The following is a 22,905-nucleotide window of genomic DNA, read 5'->3' as shown; positions in this document are numbered from 1 at the left end:
CACATTGCGCATGTATGCAGCTATCGACCATCATCTTTTGTTTTGTAGTGGAAAGTATTGGAGCTCTTACCACAAACCATGGTAAGAGCATGCAAATTAAACATAATTCTTAAAAATAATATACATGAAGCCATTAAAAGCCACAAAGAGCACCAGCCCACAAATGAGTGCAGCTGAAACTCAAAGGAAGTGGTGGCTAAAAGGGAGGAGTACTTTCCAGTTCTTCTGATCATCCCACATTAAATAGGTTAATTTAAACAAAACAATAACTTATTGCTTAATCCAAAGAGATGGATATTTATGTCGAGCTTCTTTCTACAGCTGCAAAACAAAAATATGCTTCTTCTCACTTCTCATTAAACTGTTCAGAAACTGACTTCCAAAAGTGTAATGGCCTCAGGGAGAAAAGATCCCAAATAAAAGAAATGTTATCATTAAATAAAAAAAAACTTTGCCAAATTGTGGATTACTAATACAAATACAACAACCTTTATGTTAATAGAGAAAAAGTCTTTAAAAACAAGATACTTTACATTTTTGGCATGTCATAGTTACACAGAAAAATTATGCCTATTTTCCGCTGGGCGCTATGGTCTGGTCCAGTCCAGACCAGTCTGTTATTTTGCGTGTTTCCATTATAAAGTGGAGCCATTAAGCCAGATCGAACCATTTTTCGGGCCCCTGTATGTTGTAGGTCCATTGAAAAATGGAAAGGATCGGTAATGACGGAGCTACTGTTGAAACCCGTTGATTGGCTGAAGGTCATTACGACAAAAGAAAGCTCCAAGAAAGCATCTGTATTCTTTTTTGCCACCCACAGTCTTCTCTCAAAACACTTAAATGCTTTGCATGTACAAAGTACTAAAAGCCAAGGAAAGAATGAGCTGCTGAATGACCTCCATTGTTGTTGTTAGCTTCACTCCGCATGCGCCATGACGGTTCAACTTTGAGTGGAAACGTTGACCTGATTTGCCCAGACCATTCTAAACCTGACTGGACTAGACCGGACCATACAGCACAGTGGAAACGAGGCTCTGTAGAACCAGAAAGATAATTAGGGAAGGACCTGATGTGTTTGTTTGATCTCTACCCAGAACTAAATCAGAGGTCCTATTAGATGTGAACTGGTTATCCTCGTGGTCATGAAGGTTTGGATTTGATGTTGTTTCACCTGAAAAAAAAGAAGAAGAAAAAGCAGATGAGAGTAGTTTTTTGTGCTGTAATACAATTACTTTTTTTTTTCTTAGCAATTTATTAACCTCGACTTGTAATTAATAAATCTAATTGATCTATTTTTAATAATAAATTTAATAACAACATTTTTTAATGATTACTGCAAAAAGCCTCATTTTGAGATATTCTCTTTTGTGACATTGTGTCAAAGTAAAAATAAAATGACAACAAAAAAAACGGTAATAACAGCCAGGTATAACAGTCTTCCAACCTTTACTTATAAACCAATCTTTTTAATCTTGAAGAATTATCTTTTTAATCTTGAAGAATTAAGACACAAAACAAAACACAAGAACAAAACCTCAGGTCCAGATTGCTCTAATTTAACACATAGAAACAGTAGGAACACTTTTCTGAGCAATCCAAAAAAATATTGACAACAAAACTTCATATTAATACAATAAAATAAATGTTGACATACTTTATTACACAGATTACTGTCCGATACGATCAGCCCTTTACGTATCCCATTCATTTATGATAACAAACACCTCGTTGGGCCTTGTCCCTTACATAAACCCCTTTTTTACTTGAGGCTAAACTTCATATATATTAATCCTATCCTTATTTATTTCTTGTTGGACTGGACAGAAAAAAGAGAGAGTGGTATGTGTGTTCTCAAACTAAAAAAAAGCTACACACAGAAGCTTATGTGGGTCTTTACTGATCAGTTTATGTTGGGAATACTGATATTTAACCCTTGTGCTATCTTAGATGACCCCACCCTCACATTGACGTGTTCTCCCTACCATGACAAAGGTGGATAAAGGTGGAAAGATTACATGTAATCCATGGACACCAGTGAAGATCACAAATCATTGAAGAAAAAAGGTTATGCGCACTGTCTAGTGGGTCTAGATGACCCAACTCGTTACATGAAAAAATCTTTTTCCTTTGAGCTAGAACTGTGTTTTTGACAAACACTCTCCCTTTGCAAAAATCAACTTAATACTCATCTGTCTCTGCTAGATTTATTTTCTAGTTTACCTTGTCTTTTTTTTTTTTTTTGCTTTTACAGTTTATCATGTTGGTCGGATTTGTTACTATTTTTTGTTACATTTTTTAATGTTTTCCCTAAAACAATTGTTTTATTTTCAAACAGATGTACATCACTATGTATGTTTGCGCTTTGAAGCTAAAGTTGTGTTAAGTAAAAAGCCTAATTTTAAATTAAAATAATGCTTTTTTAATTTTTTTTTATGCTAATTATTTGTTTGTTTCTTTAAATTTTCAAACCCTAAAACAGTTAAGGTAAAGGTGTTTTAGATGTCTTCCTATTAAATAAAAAATGTTTTGTTGTTGTTAGGATGAAATGTCATTTTCCACCAAATCGCCCCAGAAGTTAACAAAAACAAAAAAGAGTGTAACACTTTTGAGAAGAAAATGAAGAAAATGTTTTCGCAATTGTTGCAGCTGACCTGCAATATCTGTACAACTGTGATAAAAATGTATGATTTTAATGCAATGCTGCTCTGGAATGGACTGGTGCACTGTTCTGGGTGTACCCCACCTTCACCTGTCCGTAGCTTGGAAAGGCTCCAGCAAATCACCATGACCCCCCCAAAGGGATTGACCAGGTTTAAATAAAGGATAGATAATAAAACCCTCAAGCAGCACAAAAATGTGTGCCGATGTTTAAAAGTCTACATTATTTTAATGTTTCAACAATTAAGCTGTTTTTTGATTAAAGTGTGCAGAAATGTTCTTCTAAGTGCCCTGGATCAATAGGTAATCTTTGCAGCAACATCAACCCAACTCTTTAGTTAAACGCTTCCTTTTGAATTGCGACACCAAAAGTTTTTTAAAAAGACATAAACTTTCTTTTGTCTAACAATAATTTGAGAACTGCAAAACAATGTGAGGATTACAAAAATTACAGTCTGCTTATAAGTCATTGCTTGGATTGCACCTCTGAGCTGCTTAGATGCATTTCTTTTAAATTCAAAACCTTTCTTGAACTCTATATGCAAACATGATTGAGATGCCGTCTTACCTGTAAGGACAAATGGAAAAAACAAGGCTTGAATCATCATGGTTGCAGGAGATCAGCACTCATCTCTGTCTACTCTGCTCTGTATGAAAGCTTTCCATTCATCCTTTTAAATGATGTGCCTCTCTTCGAGGGAGGAGGGAGAAGAACGAACCACAAAAGATCTTTAATGACTATGATACTGGAGAAAAGTTTAGATTACAAGCCCGATCAATTAAAATGCCATTACCCTGCCTCATCTGCAACCGAATAACTTGAATCAGGTGTGTTTAGCCAATGAAAAGCTACAATGGCACGTTAGTTGGAAAATGGGCCTGGAGTCTTACATTAGTAAGCTATTTAATGTAAGATTTTTCACAAGATGGTGAAATATTAGTAATTCTCTATTTTATAAACAAGAATGTCTTGAAATAGATTTGGCTCATTTTTCTTTTCAATAAAAAAAACAGTTTTTGAATTTAGACACTGATTAAGTAAATAATACTACAATGATTTTTCAAAAATTAGAAACATTAGAAAATGTTTTTAGGCTTGCTGTTCGGTTTCAGAGGATTTTCAAGACCACCATGCAAACAGATACTGTAGCTGCGAATTAGACGACAAAGTTGATAGAAGTTCTTGTTCAGCTTTCGGCATATCCCTTTAGGGGTCACCACAGCGAATCAGCTTTTACTGATTAACACAGATTTGCAACAAAGAGAAACATCTAAAATATTTGAGCAGAGCTTTCAGCAGCATTCTGACTCTTTGCCTCTGATCTTATCAGCACAACATAGTGTTTGTACTGTGCTTGTGCTGAGAAAAGGAAAAACTAGAGGAAAAGGTTGAACCGTTCATCTCATTAATGCACACGGACAAGTTCAAGACTAAATATATTTTTGGTTGTGTGGGTGTGTGAAAATGATTAAACAACATCTTCTATTGTGGGTAAACAAGTAAAATAAGAAAAGAAACATAAACTAATAACATTTTTTTCTTATGCAACAGACACAAAAGCACGTAATGTGCATTCAGGAATAAGCTAAATGCGGGTTCTTAAACTCGCTTTTAGTATATAGTGTTCACAGTGGACTGTTGCTACCCGATACTAGCTCACATACCTGTAGAGGCCTGGTGCAAAATGTCAAAGTGGAGCAAATCTCTCTAATCTTGTTCTAGGCATTTTCTTTCACATTCCCATTTCAGTATATGAAAGACTTGTTGCCAATAACTTCGGCCAGGCACAAACCACAATTATTAATTTTTCTGTCATGATACATTTTCAAATGGTTTGCATTTCCGTGAAATCTGAGTCCCTGATTTGTCAAAGTTCAACTGGTTAAACTTTTAACGCATGTTCAATGGACGCGAGTTTTGTACATAGAGCCCAAAAACGGACTTCAAAACTAATGTAGTGGAGCATGAATGCGAGACTTTCGAATGCAGAAGCTCACAGTGCGCAGGTACACATTCTTACTTTGAATTTTCTTTGGAAGTGGTTGAAAGCACATACTGAAAGATTTTCAATGCCCTCATTGATTTGAGGTTTTTGCCCCAAATCTCACCAGACCAAGTCAAGGGAGATTTTTAGTGAAATTGTGTGCTTGCGAGTTGTAGAATCCAGTTCATCCCAGTCTTGTTCAGCTCAATCATTTTGTTCATGGTGTCCTTAAACAGCATTCACACTAAATGCGTTTCGCGCGGCAGAGGCGGCCAGCTTCAATGTTAAGTCAATACAGATGGGATCTGAGGTCCTGCTGGACAGTTTTAGTAGAGGTCTGGCAGCAATGCGATTCGAGCAGTGCAATTTGGGTTCAAATGTTCAGATATTTGAAATTTGGGGAGGTTGCCGCAGCGCATCAACCTATACGGCGCTCAACTTTGAGCATGTGACATTTTCAGTGACAACGGGTAGAACACACATCCAATATGGTGGATCGATCCAATAGTTCTCCTTCTGAACTTCACTTTATTTTCTCAACCTGCTGTAGCCCTTTCTGGGCAACAGGGTTTCAGGAACCCATCCCGGCTTCTGTTGGGCGAAGGTGAGTACACCCCAGACAGTCTGTTCACAGGGCGGTTGGAGCTGGAGCAATCGCGATCAATAGGCCGACTCCTGGGACGAGAGCTGGCAGCCAGAAAGAGACCCGCTGTGGGATGGGAAGACACCCTGATCTGGCCTCCTGAACTTTATGATATTTTTCTTATTTTCATCCAGACAATAATAAAATAAAGGTCCCCTGATTTTATTCTTGTTTTCATTTTTCCCCTCTCTGGTTATTGCGGCACAGCAAGCCTTCAAACACAGCAGAAGTGGTCGTCTTTCAGACACAGCAGCAGGAGTGAAGCTTTCTGTGCTGGGAGAATCTCTGAATCTCATGAACCCAGACATGGAGACTTGATTACCAATGCTTTTGTAGAGCTCTTCATAATAAATTAACCTGATTTCTCAGCATCTGTGTCTTCCATCCTTTGTAAATGAGATATACTCAGAAATGCTCCATGTAGTGATCAGGCTGAAAACATTAGCTGATAGCTCCTCCCACAGGGGCATCAAGCTAAGGAACACGTATTCGGACAGGCAGCAACGCAGAAAATTTGCAGCGCGGCAATGGCCTTTAAGATAGGTGACCGGAACTTCTTTTTTAAGGCGTGCAGTTATCACTGTGGTATATCACTTTTTAACGCACACCCAGCAGCCAAGTTTTTAATCTCCCAACTGTTTTCTAGACACTCCTAGTTCATCTGATGGTGCAGTCTCCTTTTCTCCAACTGGCACACAAAAAACCCAGCACTGGTAGGTCAAACAGAGTTTAATCACAGTTTTAAATAGCAGTTTGTATAATAATAAGAAAACAAAGTATATACATCCAACATAGACACTATGTTTTCCCTGTGTCTCTCCCAAGGCTTCTCCTGTCTAGCCCTCAGAGCGCCATGCCTGCATTTCTTTGAGCCTTTTTTGTACAGTAAACCCTTGTTTTTCGCGGGGGGTACATTCCAGAAAGAGCCCGTGATAGTCAAAAACCGTGAAGTACAAACCTCTATTTTGTTTACAATTATGATACAATTAAATACTCTATTATACATTGAAAAGAAAGAACAAACCATTTTATAGGCTCAAGCATTTGTTTCACAAATCAAAGTACTTTAGAAACGTTTTTTAACAAATAACTTCTGTTCTGTTCTGTCAAATAATAATTTTAATCATCAATGTGAACAGAAGGCTTCAAATCGCGGAGATTAGCCCCGCCCACCACGACCCGACTAATTGGATTAAACGGGAGAAAATATAAAATGATGATTATGAAAAAATACAAAGTACAGTCGCACAAATAGTGACTCAAGTGTATTTAACTGCTCTAAGTTCAGACTGAGCCGCTGCATCCTGACTCCGCTCTGCAGATTTTTCTTCTTTTAAAGCCCGCGGTGCAGCTGCAGGTGTGTTTGTTCGGGAGAAGAACATAGTGATCGGCAGTTGGTGTCGCTCTTTTTTCTTCTTCGCAAAAACATCCTTATACACCGACATGCCAACATCAAGAGAATTTGCAAGTACATAATGTAAATTTGGCAAGCTGTTTTACGTACGTGTACATATTAAACTGCAACGTTATTGACGCACAAGTAGAGAAGAAGCAGAGTGGCTTTTTAGCCAATCAGAATGCAGAACACAATGCACGCTGCAAATCCATGAAGTAGCGAAACCGTGAAAAGTAAACCGTGTTATAGCGAAGGATCACTGTAACTCGTAAAATGTTTTTGATCGGCCAGTCTTTGAATTTGAGCGACAGCATTTTTTCGCACACTAAGAAACAAGGAAGTGCCCCCCCCCTTGCACTTTTGCAGCTGGATACAGCAATGATCCAAGGAGCATGTACAGTTTGTTGTGCGTGTACAAGACTTTGGAGATGTGTACCTGTTCCGATGTTTGATAATCGGACATATTGCAATGGAGATCAGGAGTTTCTGATTTATCTTGCAGTTTTGAGGCTGTGAACAGCGAGAGGTGGGCTGTTGGAGCTTTGTGGAGAGACGCTGTTGGTTAAGACTCAGAACGAGACAGTCATAGCTCGACCAAAAGCTTGATGCCTTAGTTGTTCCACAGGTGAGAGTGCTTGCGGTCCTTGAATTGCATGGAAAATGGATGACGAACAAACTGAATTAATACTCTGCTCCCAATGTACGCAGAGTGAAGATGTGTTGTTCTTGTTGCCTCTGCTTTCTTCTCTACAAGGGATCCTATCTTTTACCTATTTGGCCATCTTTGCTGCAGCAATTTTGTTGTATTTGCACGTATTGCAACCACAATAAAGGTTTAATTCCAATACAGTCCAATCCAAGAAGTGAAAGGATTGGAGAGACTTACAACGTTGTTACATAACATCACTTTAAAGACCCAATAAACGCATTTTTAAAATATGCATATAACTACAATCTACACACATTGACAAAATTGTTGGGACCCCTCGTTTAAGGAGAGAAAAAATCACAATCGTCAAATAAATAACTTGAATCTGACAAAAGTAAAAAAAAATACAAATTCAATGAAATGTAACCAATGAAAGTCAAACATTGTTTTTCAACCATGCTTCCATTGAAATATTTACAATAATAAAATTATGAAAAAGGGTTGGACAAAAATGATGGTACCATTAACATTTTGTTGCATACCTTTTGAAGTAGTCATTCCAATCAAACAATTCCTGTAACTGTCAATGAAAGTCTTACGTCCGTTGACAGGTATCTCGGCCCATGCACCGGCCTGGGCTCACAGAAGACCTAGAATAGTCCAAAATGTTTTTGAAACTTGATTTCATCATACTTGCAGTATTCAAATAGGTTAAGCTATTCCCTTCAAAAATATTTTAATTATATGTAAAGCAACAGTAAAAACATATCAACTGATGGAAAACAGCTTTATTTTCAGACATCACAACTTAATTTGAGCCAGACATAGACTGCATGCTGTATTTGATTAATGGATTAATCATGCAGAGAATTATTAAGCCATTGTCCCATCCAACTGGGTGTCATGTGCAAATATAATGAAGGTTAGGCAGGGCAGTTTTGGTAGTTTAACATCTAATTTAGGGTGTATTCAGACTGGGAAAATGGTTTGTTCCGGACCCAGTCCACTTAATTTGGTTAGATCGAACTCTGAACCTTGCGTTTGGTCTTTATTCAGACTGCCGTCAAGCTGCCTTTTTTTATTTGAACCAAAGCTTGTAAACAAAACCAAATGAATAAAAATCTCTTCAATCATTGGGAATTACAAGGGCGGAGCAAAGCAACTACAGAGAGAAATTATGGACATCCTGCGCTTTCCAGTCTTTCTCAGGGTAGTTTATTCAAACTTTATATTTTGCTGACGAATTTTAAATACCTGTGTTAACATCAGGCACAAAACTTTTTACTGCTGCTGTGGTCTGGTGGAGGCATGCTGCAAGGAGGTTACTGGCAAGAAGACGTCTAACAAGGTAGACTGATAAGTGTTTATGACATATAGATTGTGGGGAAAGCAGTAAGAAGCAATGTGTCACGTTAAAAGTTGTTTGAATGAGCCTGTATTCATCCGATCAAATTTCAATGAGTGTTTGTGTCTCATCGTTGTGTTGTTTTGGCATTGTTTTAAGAGAATCATGTTTAGGAACTACAAGATAGCTTCTAGGATTTCATCACAGCAGAGCATGCTGCGTAACGAGACACAGAAAAAGCATGAAAATAAAAACATTTCAACTGTGTTAAAGTAAACGACACTAGTCAGGAGTTGTAGCCTTTTTTCCTCTTTCATTAAAACGACAATCGTTGCTCTACATTTGTCCGCGGCTCATCGGTTGCTACATTCAGACGATGTTTCAATCACAAGATCACCAGCTAAGGCAGCCGTTTTGGACCAGTGGTTCCGCTCTGAGGACAGATTGTATTCAGACTGAGGAGTCTCAGAGCTCAGTCTGATTGGAAACAAGCTAAGACCAACTAAAAAGATGGAGCTGAGAGTGGTTCCTGGTCCCGGACCAGAGTTCACTTGGGTGAATTCAGACTGAAAATTTGTTCTGGATTATCGGGAGAAACGAACTCTGGTTCACTGAATACACCCTTAGAAAACAACTGTACAATTACAACACTAGAAATAAGCTTTTGGGGAAAAAACACTTGAAGTTAAAATAAGAAACGTAACAAAAGTGAAATACCCCATGACAGAAACTTAAAGTTAAACACGGACAAAGGAAGTAATTGAAGGATGACAAAACAGATGACCGGTCAAATACCAGCTGAAAAACAGGCACATAAATCGATAACTGAGGACAATTAACAGAAATAAAAACAGCTGTGGATGTTCAAAACAGAACATGATCAAAACCAATAAATTCAACCTGAAATTTCATAATCTTCACAATTTAGACTTAGTCTTTTTAGAAAGATATAATGGATTTTATCATTCTGTATTGGTACACATGCAATATTTCCCTATTGAAGTGTGACTTGTGTTTCCTTCTCTTCTTTCATTATTAAGTACCATCAATATTCCACACAGTAAAAAGGACACTCAAAAACAGAAGAACCGCTATAATGTAAAAAACAGCAAAGACTTTGTTGATTTTTTCAGCCACTCTGGTCCAGTAGCCAGGCTTCTCATCTTCTGTCCTGCTGCTCAGCAGATATTTAGATTTCTTCATTTCACTAAGCTCCTCATAGACTTTTTCCATGACAAGAGACACATCAGTGTGGGGACTGCTGCAGCCCTGCAAACATGGTTGAACAGTCAAGTTGAATGACAACTTCACCTTTCACATTGTTGTCTTTGACAAATGACAAAGTTCTAACCTCTTTAGGAAAAGACTCATCTTCTTTGGCAGCAGATGCACAGCGAATCCATTTCTTAATTTCTAAAGTGATCGACACAAAGATTTTATTCAAAGTTTAACACCATTATGTCAGCTGAACTTGGTGGGTTTGTCTACCTGGTAAACACAAGTTCATATCTAAGAATCTGAAACAGAACAATGAATATTCTCACCAGTACAACAGCATGGGAGTGGACTGTGTTTATCTTCTGGATTCTCATTCAGTTTCTGGTCTTTGTCTATCAAATACATCACTAAAATGGTTTCCAGGAGGCTTAGTAGCATCAAAGTAAAGATCCCAATGCAGTAGATCGCTAAGAGGGACATGGAGATCCAGAGACAAGAACATTAATCCTGGGTTTACCGTGTTTATCTCATCAAAGAATAAAGACTGGAAGTCACATTGTCTTTACCTATAAGAGGAATTTTGTCTGAGGAAGGGGGCAGAATGTCATTGAGAATAAGCTGCATCACAGTCACAGCAAGTAGGACTGTGACCTTGAAGCCAACCTTCTCACCCCCAGTGTCTGACATGAGGAAGGAGGCAAAGTCCAGACACAAGAAGAAGAGAACGGGCAGCAGGAAGTTTGCGATATAAAGGACTGACCTTCTCTTCATGGTGATCTGTAAAATAACAAACTGATGACTACAAGAAACCTATTTGAAAAATATTATAAAAAGATGCAAAAACACTGGGGATGTAAAGGAAACAGGTATTTATTTAAAAAAATCAAGTTATTCATGCAAATAAAAGCTGTATTGGCTGAAAACCACAGATATGAACAGGATTATTTGGTCAAAATGTATTAATTTGATCAGTAACATAAGATTTGTCAGTTTCTTTTCCTGTTGTGCTCTCTACTGTTTGCCTTTTGGCTCGCATCTAACAAGTCAAGTAACAATTTCCAGCGCTACAAACAGTTCCTGAATATATTTATATGACACACTCTTTTTAACCACAGAGAACAAAACAGTCTAAAAAACCCAAAAGCGTGGGTTTTTATGTTTTTAGCTTTTATGTTTTTAGTTTTTGTTGCTTCAGAATTTTCTCAGGTGTTCAAATACGATAATTTAGCAATAGCATACCAAAAAACTTGAAAATGTCAGACCCCTCCACAATTTCTGAGTGGGAGAAATCACAGGGTGTTCAAATACTTATTTGCCTCATTGTAAATACCAAATGAATATGTAACTAGACTGTTTCTGTTACGGTCTCTGTTTTATTTCTGTTTCTGTCACTTCCTGTTTTATATTGAAAGGTTCCTGTGTTAGACCTTGGTTGTGAGTCTTAACTTTGGTTCTCCTCTGTCCTGATTGTTTCCACCTGTGTCTCGTTGTCTTGCTTGTATTTAAATCCTGTCATTCCCTTCCTCCTGTGCTGGTCCATAGATTATATTTCGGCTGTTCCCCTGTTTCGAGTGTTTTATAATGTTTCGCGTTTTCTAGCCTGCTTATGCAGTGGTTTTTTGGTTTGTAGTCTTTGTTGATATTAAAGCCCCTATCCACCTTGAACCGATGCCTCATCCTCTCTGCACCTGGGTACTCCCCCAACCAACCGCCGTAACAGTTTCAGCTTAGGTAAAATAAATTGAACTTTATCGCATCGCCACAAAGTTTGTGGGGGGCTGTGGTAGAGTGGTGGGCGGTCGACCCATGATCGTAATATTGCAGGTTCGATTCCTGCCCTGCACGTCCATGTGTCGAAGTGTCCTTGGGCAAGACGCTGAACCCCACCTTGCCTCTGGCGGAAGGTTGGCGCCAGTGTTCGACAGCGGAGCCACCACCAGCGTGTGAATGGGACTGTGACTGTAAAGCGCTTTGGGCCTTCAAAAGAAGGTAGAAACGCGCTTTATAAGTATACACCGTTTTTGTGGAATCTTTTATCAGTTTGTGGACCATGTCTTGAGATGCGATTTAAATCAAGTGAGAGGGAAAGATACACCCTGGCAAAAAAGTGCAAATTATAGATTGCTGGGAGACAACTAGGTTTATAGCAGTTCTTTTTTAGTTTGTTGGAAAGTTAACAATATTAGTATTTAGTTTGAATGTTTAACTATTGACTGTATATGAGAACTGGACCCCACAAGTTCCAAACTACTGGCTCCAAAAAGCCATAATCCCATATTACTCATGTCATTATTTTTATCAAAATAATCCATTTTGCCTTGCTGCCTTTCTTGACATGTTCTTGCTAATCCTATATAATAATGATGTGTTTTCAATAGTGCAAGTTATTCAAGTTATAAACTGACCAATCAGATGCGTTAATAAAAGTATATGGTGCCCACTGGCCCCTGCGTCTAACACTCGAATTGTTTGACAGATTCTCCCAAGCCTGTTTTCAAGTGGTAGGGGTGTGGCCTTCCAACAAGCTCACTCCTGATTGGCGTGAGTGGTTGCCATAGAAGTGCTAACCCATACCAATTTGGATCAATCACCGCTTACTTATGATGACTGTCTCCAACTTGTATTGTACTGCGACAAACTGAAGACTTAATTAAGTCTATTTTCGTTTGTAAATTATTTTCTATGGATGACGTGCCACTCACTGTCCAGTTCTCATATTCAGTGAAGGATTTTTGCCAATGTAGTTGGTTTTCTTAAATGCTCTGGAGTATTTGCTTCATGAAAAAAATACTATTAAAAGTAAAACACTGGTAAATAAAAATGCTTTAGACTTTATCAATTCAATGTCTTTTGTCAAATCATCCCTATATTTAGTATCTGCTTTCACATTATTGAAAATTGAATTTTTACAATGTTTTTACAATGACTTTTACAGTTTTGTAATTTTTTTCTTCCCTTTCATATCTGGACAAACAAAAGCCAAAGGTTCAGATCATTACAGTACATGATTTGCCATCAAAATTGTCATTCACCAATGGCAAGGTCATTTCATCAAATTGTTCTTCATACAGAAATGAAATGAGACATGAATACTTACAGTGTAAACAATCACCGTTTGGTTGAAGCCAAAATGATTGACAGTTTTTTCCTGTACTGTCATATTGAGAAAAATCCATTCATATTGCGTCTGGATTGTTTGACGAGACTGCTCTGTAAGCTCTGAGTTGTTGGAATGGTAGAACAACCTTAGTTTATCATCTAAGGAAATGTAAAAGAAAGAAAAAAACAATTATAAGGTCTCTTAGCGAAGCAAAATAAAAAGGAAACGTTTTGAAGTCCCACTCTGATCATCTTTTGATCCATTGCGAAAGTGTCCAAGTGTACTTTTGATTATGATGATGCCATTTTTAGCCAAAATAAAAAACCTGTGTTGTTTTCAAGGACATAGTGTCTGCAGAGCAGCAGTAGTTCATTAGACATTCACCTCTGAGTTATAGGCAAGACTGTTGGAGCAGATTAATGCCCACGCCTACTTCCTGTCATCTATTTGTTTACACTCTCTCCTGCTAGTTTACAGCCCCTTACAACCCCAACATAACATTACCAGTGCAACAAAAATGACAACAATAATTTTCTAACATTCTGTCCTCCATCATGAGAAAAAAGCCACAAGAATAGGTTAAAAACACGACATACTGTAGATTATTTTCATTAGATTCTTTAAGCCATTTATAGATGCTGCACATCTAATGCAAAACAGAATTACTTTTGTGCTTTCTTGTCAGGATTTGCTCCTTCCCATGTCTGTTCTTCAGTCATCTTCATGACATACACCTTTTTACATGCTTATTTACTGCTTTGCTCACTGCTAGTTGTTCACCAATAAGAAAAATCACAGTTCTGGATAGAATCTGAAAACTAAGACTGTGGACTTGAATGTGAGGAGTATTGGAGGAGGAAGGCTTGGAACTTTGTGGTAGTTTCTCTGAATTGAACCATCTGTCATCAGATAGTTCAACAGTTCAAGACTTGAACTGAATTGAATTCAGTTCAAGTCTCCCCCCCCCCCCAGAGGCTTTTCTGTCTCAACCATTGACCGTATGTGAGAACTGGATCAAGCGGGTGAGACATCCCCCATAGAAATTGAAAATTACTTCCAGCTCCAATGCAATGAAGTCCATTCAGATGACATTTTCTCACAATATGAACGCCACCATGTTGAAGCTAGATGTCTTCATCAGGCAGCGATTGGTCTGAGTCGGTCTGAGCAACTGTGTCGGTCTGAGCAACTGTGTCTCAAGAAGTCAGGAGTGAGCTTATTGGAAGTCCACACCCCTGAAAGCAGGCTGGGGAGAATCTGTCATGATAAATGTTTGACATAACACCACATACTTTTATTAAGGGAACCTGATTGGACAGTTCATAACATGAATAACTTGAACTGGAGGAAAAATGTTGTGGGAAAGATGGGATTAGCAAGAAATTAGAGCACTCAGATCAGTTCACATATACAATCAATGTTCTCGGCAAATTGTCCAGCTTTGTCCAGCCTGGTCAGAGCTGCTAAGATTCTGCTTGGTGATGCCCACCTTATGTTTAAAGGATCTGCTCCGATCCCATCCATTCTGCCCATGTACCATACTGAAATGACTATTTCTGTTTTCCCATCCAGAGTATTTTTTGCATTTTGGGAAACAGTTAAGTCTATTGACTCTTACCAGAATGCATGATAGATTTGAAGGAGATGTTGCAGCTCTGAATGTCAAATGGAAATCTGTAAACTTCCATCTTGCATGTGCTGACCACCACTTGGTCATTCCTGAATTCAACCCAACCATAATTTCCGACATTGAGATGAGGACTTGGTGTGGCTTTATCCTGCTCTGTCCTATAGCACACAACAAATGCACATTATTACATTCATTTTGTTGTTAAGAAATGGTGCATTTTTTGTTTTTGTGATTAGTTCTGTTATAAGTTTATAAATTGCCACATGGCGCAGTTGTATCTGAAAGGTCCAAAAAATATTTAACACTGAAGACTTATCTGGACTTATTTTAAAGTAAAGCAATTTTTGATCCAGTTAGCAATCAATATTTTAATTCTTAAACAATGAAAAAGAAAGGGAGAAAATCTTAAAACTACGTTGCACCATTTTACGGAGAGCATGCACTAAAGATTATACAATACAATTATACAATTATACCATAAAAGAATATTTAAAAGGATTTAAACCTTTTTCTTCAATCGAGATGTAAATTGCCCTAATTTTATACTCTACTTTGTTTAAAAGATGTCATGGTTTTAAATTTTTCATTGTGAGGAGCAAACGTCTGCCTTTGACCCTAACCATTTGTTTCATTTTTTATATACATTTTTAAGACCCTACCTCATTAGTATTATCAAATATTTCCTGAAAAGCTCATTTTAAGTAACTGTATCTTTATCATCATTCTATTAGGGACAGTAGAAGGGCATTTCCTGCTCATTTCAACATGTGTACCTCCATGAAATCTCAAAAACACTTTTGGCAGGAAAAGTTAAAGCTAATTTTCATAACTTTACGGTAAAAATAACTTATCTATTGTTATAAACTTTTTTTAAATGACTGCTTGTATTGAAATAATACAAAACGTTTTTATAAGTCTTTATTGTTACATCTTCAATTAACTTTGAGGCAGTGGGTATAAATAAGCTGCTATTTACTCATGTCAATATTGCATTTTTTACTAACATTGTTTTGAGCAAAAAAAATACTAAATCATTGGATGTATCATGATTAACACTATGTGTGTATCATTAAAAGTTATCTTGCAGAAAGATTTTTATGAGTTCTATTAAAGGGTTTAAGAAAACATCTCAATTCCCAAAAAATGAATTTTCTGTCAGTTCTTTGTTGTAGTAGCATTTATAGGATTAGACTGTCCCTTTAAAAAAATCAAAACAATTTTACTAATGATAGCAAAATTTCTTTATTATAAATTTCTCTTCATTTCTGATATCACTTCTACCGAAGAGGATTAGGGCAATGGACAAAGGAAAAAAAAGGGCATAGAAAATTCTGACTTTAAACTCAGACTCTTCCGTACACTTTTTTGTAAATCTTTGATAGTAAATTGGTTTAAGAATATCAAATGAAATGGTGATTATGAAGATTTTGACTTGATTTGGATTAAAGGATTTGAGAGATTGTAATAACATGTTGCATTTAAACTTACATCTCTTCAATTGTCAGATCTGGCATCCATAGATATTTTGTGGGAATTAAAATATGCTTCTGTCCACAAAACTCATCAGGATCCCACTGAATGTGCTCATTATCCCATCTCTATAGGGAAAAAAGAATTAACATGAGAGTCACAGACGAAAAACAAACAATAAAATTACATTTTTAACCACGATATGTTAGAAGGTTTCTATTTCAAAGACAAAACTCACCAAATAAACCCAAATGTAAGAAATAAACATCTGGTCAGCTTCTCTCTATGAGCAAAAAAAAACAAAAAAACAACAACAACAACAACAAAACGATTTACTATCACCAGAGTGAGAATCAATACATTTGGGAAAATGTTTTTTTTTTTTACAATTTTAGATATAAAGCATTTATAGTCATCTGATTACCTTTCATGCAGTATTTTGATTATCATTTACCTTCTCTTCATGTAACATTAACATTTTTATTTTAAAACACGAGAAAAAAGGAAAATAAGAAACGTAGAGATAAATAAAAGGAATGCTTAAAACATAAACCCATACCTTAATCTATACGAACAACAGATGCAAAGTAAAACATCTGAAAAGCCACTTTATGAATAAAGTTCAAATAAGGTTTGCCTGTTTATACATTTTCTCTAACCATTCTTGAATAAAGCTTTATCAATTCTTATAGTGATAATTTAATTTCAACTTTTTCTGTTCTAACAGCTTTAGTGGCTCCTCTTAAGTCTTATGTTTGATAGTATGTAAGGAGCTGTAAATTCCTCCTTTTTCTGTGTTGTGGAGCTTCTTCTCCCCGATTAAACTCGCTTCATCTGCCAAAATACTTAGCATAGAGCATTATGTGGTAAGCCAAGCACAAATGTAGGAAGTGGTCAGTTCAAATGACAAACAACTGCAGCAGCTTTTACACTAAAACGTTGTCTGATGGGAAAATAATTGTTGTTGAAATCCTGATTTGATTATAGAATTCTATAGGCATAACAGTGCTGATAGCTTTTTGTTCACATCAGGAAACAATATTATTTGATACTTTTCCACATCATTTTTATTTTTTCATACTTTCATACAAATTATAAATTGGTAGCATAACTTTCCAAGTAACCTCGTGTGATTACAAAGTGTATTAATTAACTTAAAAAGAGAGAGCAAAATACTTATAGTAACTTCTGAGATTAAGGACAAGTAACCAATGACTTTTAGGAAAGACTGCATAAATACCATGAAAGTATTACAACTGGAGGGAAAGTGGACAGCACAGAGACACGGCAACTTGGGCAGTAAAGGTTAGCACTGTGAGCTGCTTCACCCACATTTTGCTACAGAAGCCCCATGAAAAGATACTCCCTAGGGGGGCCCAAAATAGGGGGGGGGGGATGAGCACCCCTAACTGGACGGATTATCTGCTACCAAATATTAGTGGCAAGGCCTGTGGAAACCTCAAAAGACCTGAGGATCCACTAGGTCAGGATGGGATTTACAATGTGGAAGCATAGTCATAATGCACAGAGCCATGTTAAACTCTGATCTGAGGAGGAGCAGAAACCAGAGTTACCCCACAGTGGACTTGAAACTTGAAGCTCAAGATGTTGCTTCTATCAAAACATCTGAACATCTCCAGGTTTTGTGACTGGCTAACAACAATACATCTGACTTTAATAGGGATGTGGATGCTACTTTATGGTTTCATAAAGAGGGGAGGTTGATCAGCTGCAGCTGATGAGCATGTTGATCCTTAGCATACCGCTCAGAGGTTTGGCTTCAAACCATCGAAGGCTTGAAACATCATCAGGTCAAATGGGCGTGAGATTAAGATCTCTCCGCTCAAAATAGAGTACTGAACTCTGAAGCAACATTTTAAGAGAGCTACCAGCCCTGGCAGAGCTCAGAGACATCTTGAGGCAGAAGCTCAATTCTGTCCAACACGCCGAGCGGCACAGAAGGAGGGTTGGAGAGAGCAAGCGGAACGACTTCTTAGGAAATTGCATGAATGCACAAAATGATTGCTGAGGAAGAAGCGGATTGGGACCATGGTGTGCTAAAGAAGTGGAGATCAACCATCTCAGTGGAATTCACAGCAACAAAGAGAGGAAAACTGTATGTATTACAAATTATTACCAGTTCTGTTCATAATCTTTGTGGATAGAATTTTAAGGCCCAGCCATGTAACCCTTGTGCTATCCTAGGCACTTTAACATTGGGAGTGGGGTCATCTAGACCCACTAGACAGTGCACTGAACCTTTTTCTTCAATGATTTTGTGATGGAAACCAGTGAGGTTCAATGGTTTGTGATCTTCACTGGTGTCCATGGATTACATGAAATCTTTCCACCTTTATCCACCTTTGTCATGGTAGGGAGAACACGTCAATGTAAGGGTGGGGTCATCTAAGATAGCACAAGGGTTAAGGACCACAGGTTTTCCTTTCTGCTCTTTGCAGATGATGCAGTCCTGTTAGCTCCATCAAGCCAAGACCTCCAGCATGCATTGGGGCAGTTTGGGGTCAAGTGTTAGTGCCGCCAAGTCTGAGGATATAGTTCTTGACTGGTGAAATAAAGTTTATCTTCTCTTGGTGGGTGGAAAGCTCCTGCATCAGGTGAAGGAATTTAAGTATTTTGGGGTCTTGCTGACAAGTAAGAATCTGACATCAACAGGCGGATTAGTGCAGCATCCCCTCTTATGCAGTTGTTATCCCGGTCTGTTGTCATAAAGACGGAGATGAGTGAGAAAGCAAAGCTTTTTGCTCCTACAATCTTTGCTCCACACTCACAAGCTCTGTGCCATGACTTAAAAAAAAACGAAAAACGAGGTTCTGAATACAAGCAGACAGAATGAGTTTCCCGTGCAGGACAGCTGGGTATTCTTTCAGAGACAGGGAAGGGAGCTCGGTCACCAGGTCAGAGCTCGGAGTAGAACTGCTGCTCCTCCACATCAAGAGGAGCTAGTTGATGCCGCTCGGACATATGGTCCAGATGCCTCCTGGACGCCTTCCTGGGCAGGTGTTCTGATATGTCCCACTGGGTGGACACCTCAGGATAAGCTGGGGAGACTGCATTTCTGGCCTGAGAATGCCTTGGGATTCCCTCAGAGGATCTGGAGGAATTCCCTTGTGAGGTTTTAATCTAAATAACCTAATCTGTGTTAAACTGCTTCAAAATAGCTTTATACGTTTGTTTGTTTTTTTGCTAACTTCTATTGTGTAGCTTTTTAGCGCACTGTAATTTTTTTTTTTCCTCTAATTTTTTTGCACATTATATTAGTTATGACCAAAAAAACAGTGCCATCACAATGTCAGACAATTTAATACCAAACATTTTAATGATATCCACAGATAATAAGCTTTAACAACTTACCACATCCAGAATGGCATATATCCTCATTTCAATAAAAACCCATGTCAAATGCCGGTGGTCTGCAACAGGGCGGGTTGTAACGTACTTGTCAGTGTTTTTCTTGAGATCCAACTTGTTTAAAACAGACTGATAACTGCATTCGTATGAAGCATCAACTTTAGCGCCTGAAACAAAATTAAGACGTATTCTAAGTCAAAGTGAAGATTAGTTATTTAAAAAAAATTAGAAAACCGATGGGATAATCACAATAACTTCATATATCGTGCCTGTAACATTTTTATACATTTTTTAATATAAAAAAAGTAATGATCTGCTTTCTGCTTTTAAAGCTCTTTGAAACACATTAGATATTAAGAAGTAGAGTGAAATGATTTAACAGCCCACATTTTAACCACAAAAGCATGGGAGGAGCCTGCAAACCCATTTAAAAAAAATGAATCATCAAGCCCACAAAGAGCATTAGTTGACAAATGAGCGCAGCGGAAACTCAAGGAGAGTGGTCATCACATGTCAAAGCGGTTCCTTATTTTTTAAATTCTTATTTTGAAATGGTATTGTGCAAAGAAATGGAATTTCCCAACTCCAAAGCTTTTTCCCCAAAAGGCTAAACAAAAATAGGCTTTTTTTCCTTACCTTGAAAAGGTTTAAAAATTCGGTTGAAATGTTCAGGCCTGATTTCCAACGGGTCAATGGCTTCTAAGAAAAAAAGTTCATGCTTGAATATTTAATGGCACACATTCCCTATATTTCCAAAAACATGCAACATCATTTAAATTCTGTTTCACTTGGATCACAGAGCCTGCACTTCTGATAAAACAAAGACAACTGTAACAAAGAAAGGTATAGCAGTACTTTTAATCACCCAACATTTAATTATCTTTCTTCAACCAGAGAAGAAACATTGTAAAAACAATGTTTTTTTTTACCTGGTGGAAGGGGGGCCATGCCTAGGTTAGGATAATCAGGCTCAATTGTGCCAAAGTTATCTGTTAAAAAAAAGGAAAAACAAAATCAAAATTCACTAAGAAGACTAGTGATAAATAGAAACAATAATTTACATTTTATTTTAAATATTTGACGCTGCCAAGGAGCTCACATTTTAAACTTTTAATATATATATATATATATATATATATATATATATATATATATATATATATATATATATATATATATATATATATATATGTATATATATATATATGTATGTATATATATATATATGTATATACATATATATGTATGTATATATATATATATGTATATATATATATATATGTATATATATATATATGTATGTATATATATATGTATGTATATATATATATATGTATATATATATATATATATGTATATATGTATATATGTATATATATATGTATATATATGTATATATATATATATATATATATGTATATATATATATATGTATATGTATATATGTATATATATATATATATATATATATATATATATATGTATATATATATATATATATATATATATGTATATATGTATATATATATATATATATATATATATATGTATATATATATATATATATGTATATATATATATATATATATGTATATATATATATGTATATATATATATATATATATATATATATGTATATATATATATATATATATATATATATATATATATATATATATATATATATATATATATATATATATATGTATATATATGTATGTATTCAACTGGTCCCTTCAGTGAAAAAGAGTAAGCATAGAAAGAAAAAAATTCTTGCAGTTTTTTTTAAACCTTTTCCACCAAGAATGCATTTATATTAAAAAAGCATAAGTAAAAATATTGTTGAAATGTCTTCATCATATCATCATACAGAAAATTATGAAGCTTTCAAGAAAATTTAGTAGAATAATTTTAAAAAAATGTTACCTGATGAAAATTCAGTCGTCCAATTAGATACAAGCTGCCTATCTTGAGGATCATGAAAGTCTGGATTTGATGTACCAACCCCTATCAAAAAAAAAAGAATAAGAAATCAGTTATTTCTAGAACAAGAGGTCAAAACCATTAACACATAGAAGCTTCAGAAGCTCTTTATTGATCAGGCAATGTTTGGAATTCTGAAGTTAAGAGATAACATGAAAAAAGTTTATTCTTCTGCTGTTCCACAAGAAACAGCAACATTTTCTGAGTGTCTTCCTTAATAAATATCACAACAGGCCATTTTTCTACCCACTTTTCTACACACTTATTCATCTCTCCTGTTACCTGTTTTTTTGTCCTAAAACAAATATTATTTTATAATGATGTATTATGTTTTTCTTGTTTGTTAGTTCTGTTTTTTTGTGGGGGGTGGGGCTACATTTTGTAGTCAATAGAAAGTCTCATTTCATAGCTACAATAATGAAAATTCTTTTCCGTACATTTATTCTTGTTTGAATTCTAAAACCTTGAAAACATTTATAAAAAGTGTACTGTTGTCAAACTGACAGCACTTGTTTATAAACATCTGTAGATTTGAGATTATATCTAAAATGTAATTAATACAATAAGAGCAGACAATGTGGTATGTATGAATAATTTCTAAATTACAGAAATTAAGCTGTTCTTGATTAAACTGTGCAGATAAGTTCTTCTCTATATTATGCTCTGTATAAATGGGTAATATAAGAGGAGACAGCAATCTAACCATTTACTTTAAATGTTCCATCAATTTGCAATAAGAAGTATGTGAAAAATGCATAAATAAACGTTTTTTTGGGCAAACATGTATTATAGTCATCACTGAATCCACAAACTTCAAATAATTGCATGGTTTGCCCCCTGAGCTGCTTAAACAAAAGTCTAACATTAAAAAACGTTTTTTAAGCCTCACATGAAAACATGATTCAGATGTCATCTTACCTGTAAAAACAACTATAAAAAACAAGGCTTGAATCGTCATGGTTGCAGGAGATCAGCACTCGTCTCTGTCCACTCTGTGTTGTGTGGAGCTTTACCCTCATTGTATTGATCGGCACCTTGTTGGAGGGAGGAGGGAGAAGAACGAACCACAGAGGATCTTCAACAACTACAATTCTGCAAGATTTAGATCACTTAAGTCTGTTCAGGAATTATAATGGTGCAAAAAAAGTATTTGTCAGACACCAAGCCTACAAGTAGTCCCACTTAAAAAGATGAAATTTAATGTTTTGACATCTTAAACTTTAACTGTGAGAGACAGACTGTAAAAGTAGAATCCAGAAAATCTCATTATAATGTTTCGAAAATTGAATTTGTGTAATCCTACAGGGAGTAAGAATTTGGTCTGTACCAAGAACAAAGTCATTTTTTTTTCATTCTAGATGGTCCCCGGCCCTCTTCTACCTTGTTCTCCACCTGCAGTGATGCTTTGGCTTGGTCTGGACTCAAAACATCAGCATCTAGGCTCTGGAGTTTATTCATC

At 36.3% G+C, this 22,905-nt stretch overlaps 1 protein-coding gene across 1 annotated transcript; it reads right to left on the bottom strand.

Annotated features, from left to right (window-relative positions):
- Nucleotides 1-7,810: 7,810 nt before the first annotated feature.
- On the bottom strand, nt 7,811-22,524 carry LOC101163222 (5-hydroxytryptamine receptor 3A-like). Its single transcript, XM_020699666.2, has 13 exons — nt 22,365-22,524; nt 21,390-21,470; nt 20,393-20,452; nt 20,100-20,162; nt 19,467-19,630; nt 16,333-16,377; nt 16,113-16,222; nt 14,613-14,782; nt 12,992-13,152; nt 10,461-10,671; nt 10,221-10,361; nt 10,028-10,089; nt 7,811-9,945 (listed from the first exon to the last, which is right to left on the bottom strand). The coding sequence occupies exons 1-13, from the start codon at nt 22,402-22,404 to the stop codon at nt 9,712-9,714; spliced, it is 1,542 nt and encodes a 513-aa protein (XP_020555325.2). The 5' UTR covers nt 22,405-22,524; the 3' UTR covers nt 7,811-9,711.
- Nucleotides 22,525-22,905: the final 381 nt, after the last annotated feature.

Source organism: Oryzias latipes, chromosome 19, assembly GCF_002234675.1.
Source record: "Oryzias latipes chromosome 19, ASM223467v1".
Classification (NCBI taxonomy): domain Eukaryota; kingdom Metazoa; phylum Chordata; class Actinopteri; order Beloniformes; family Adrianichthyidae; genus Oryzias; species Oryzias latipes.
Note: the sequence above shows the minus strand (reverse complement) of the source record. Positions and strands in the feature narration are given on the sequence as shown.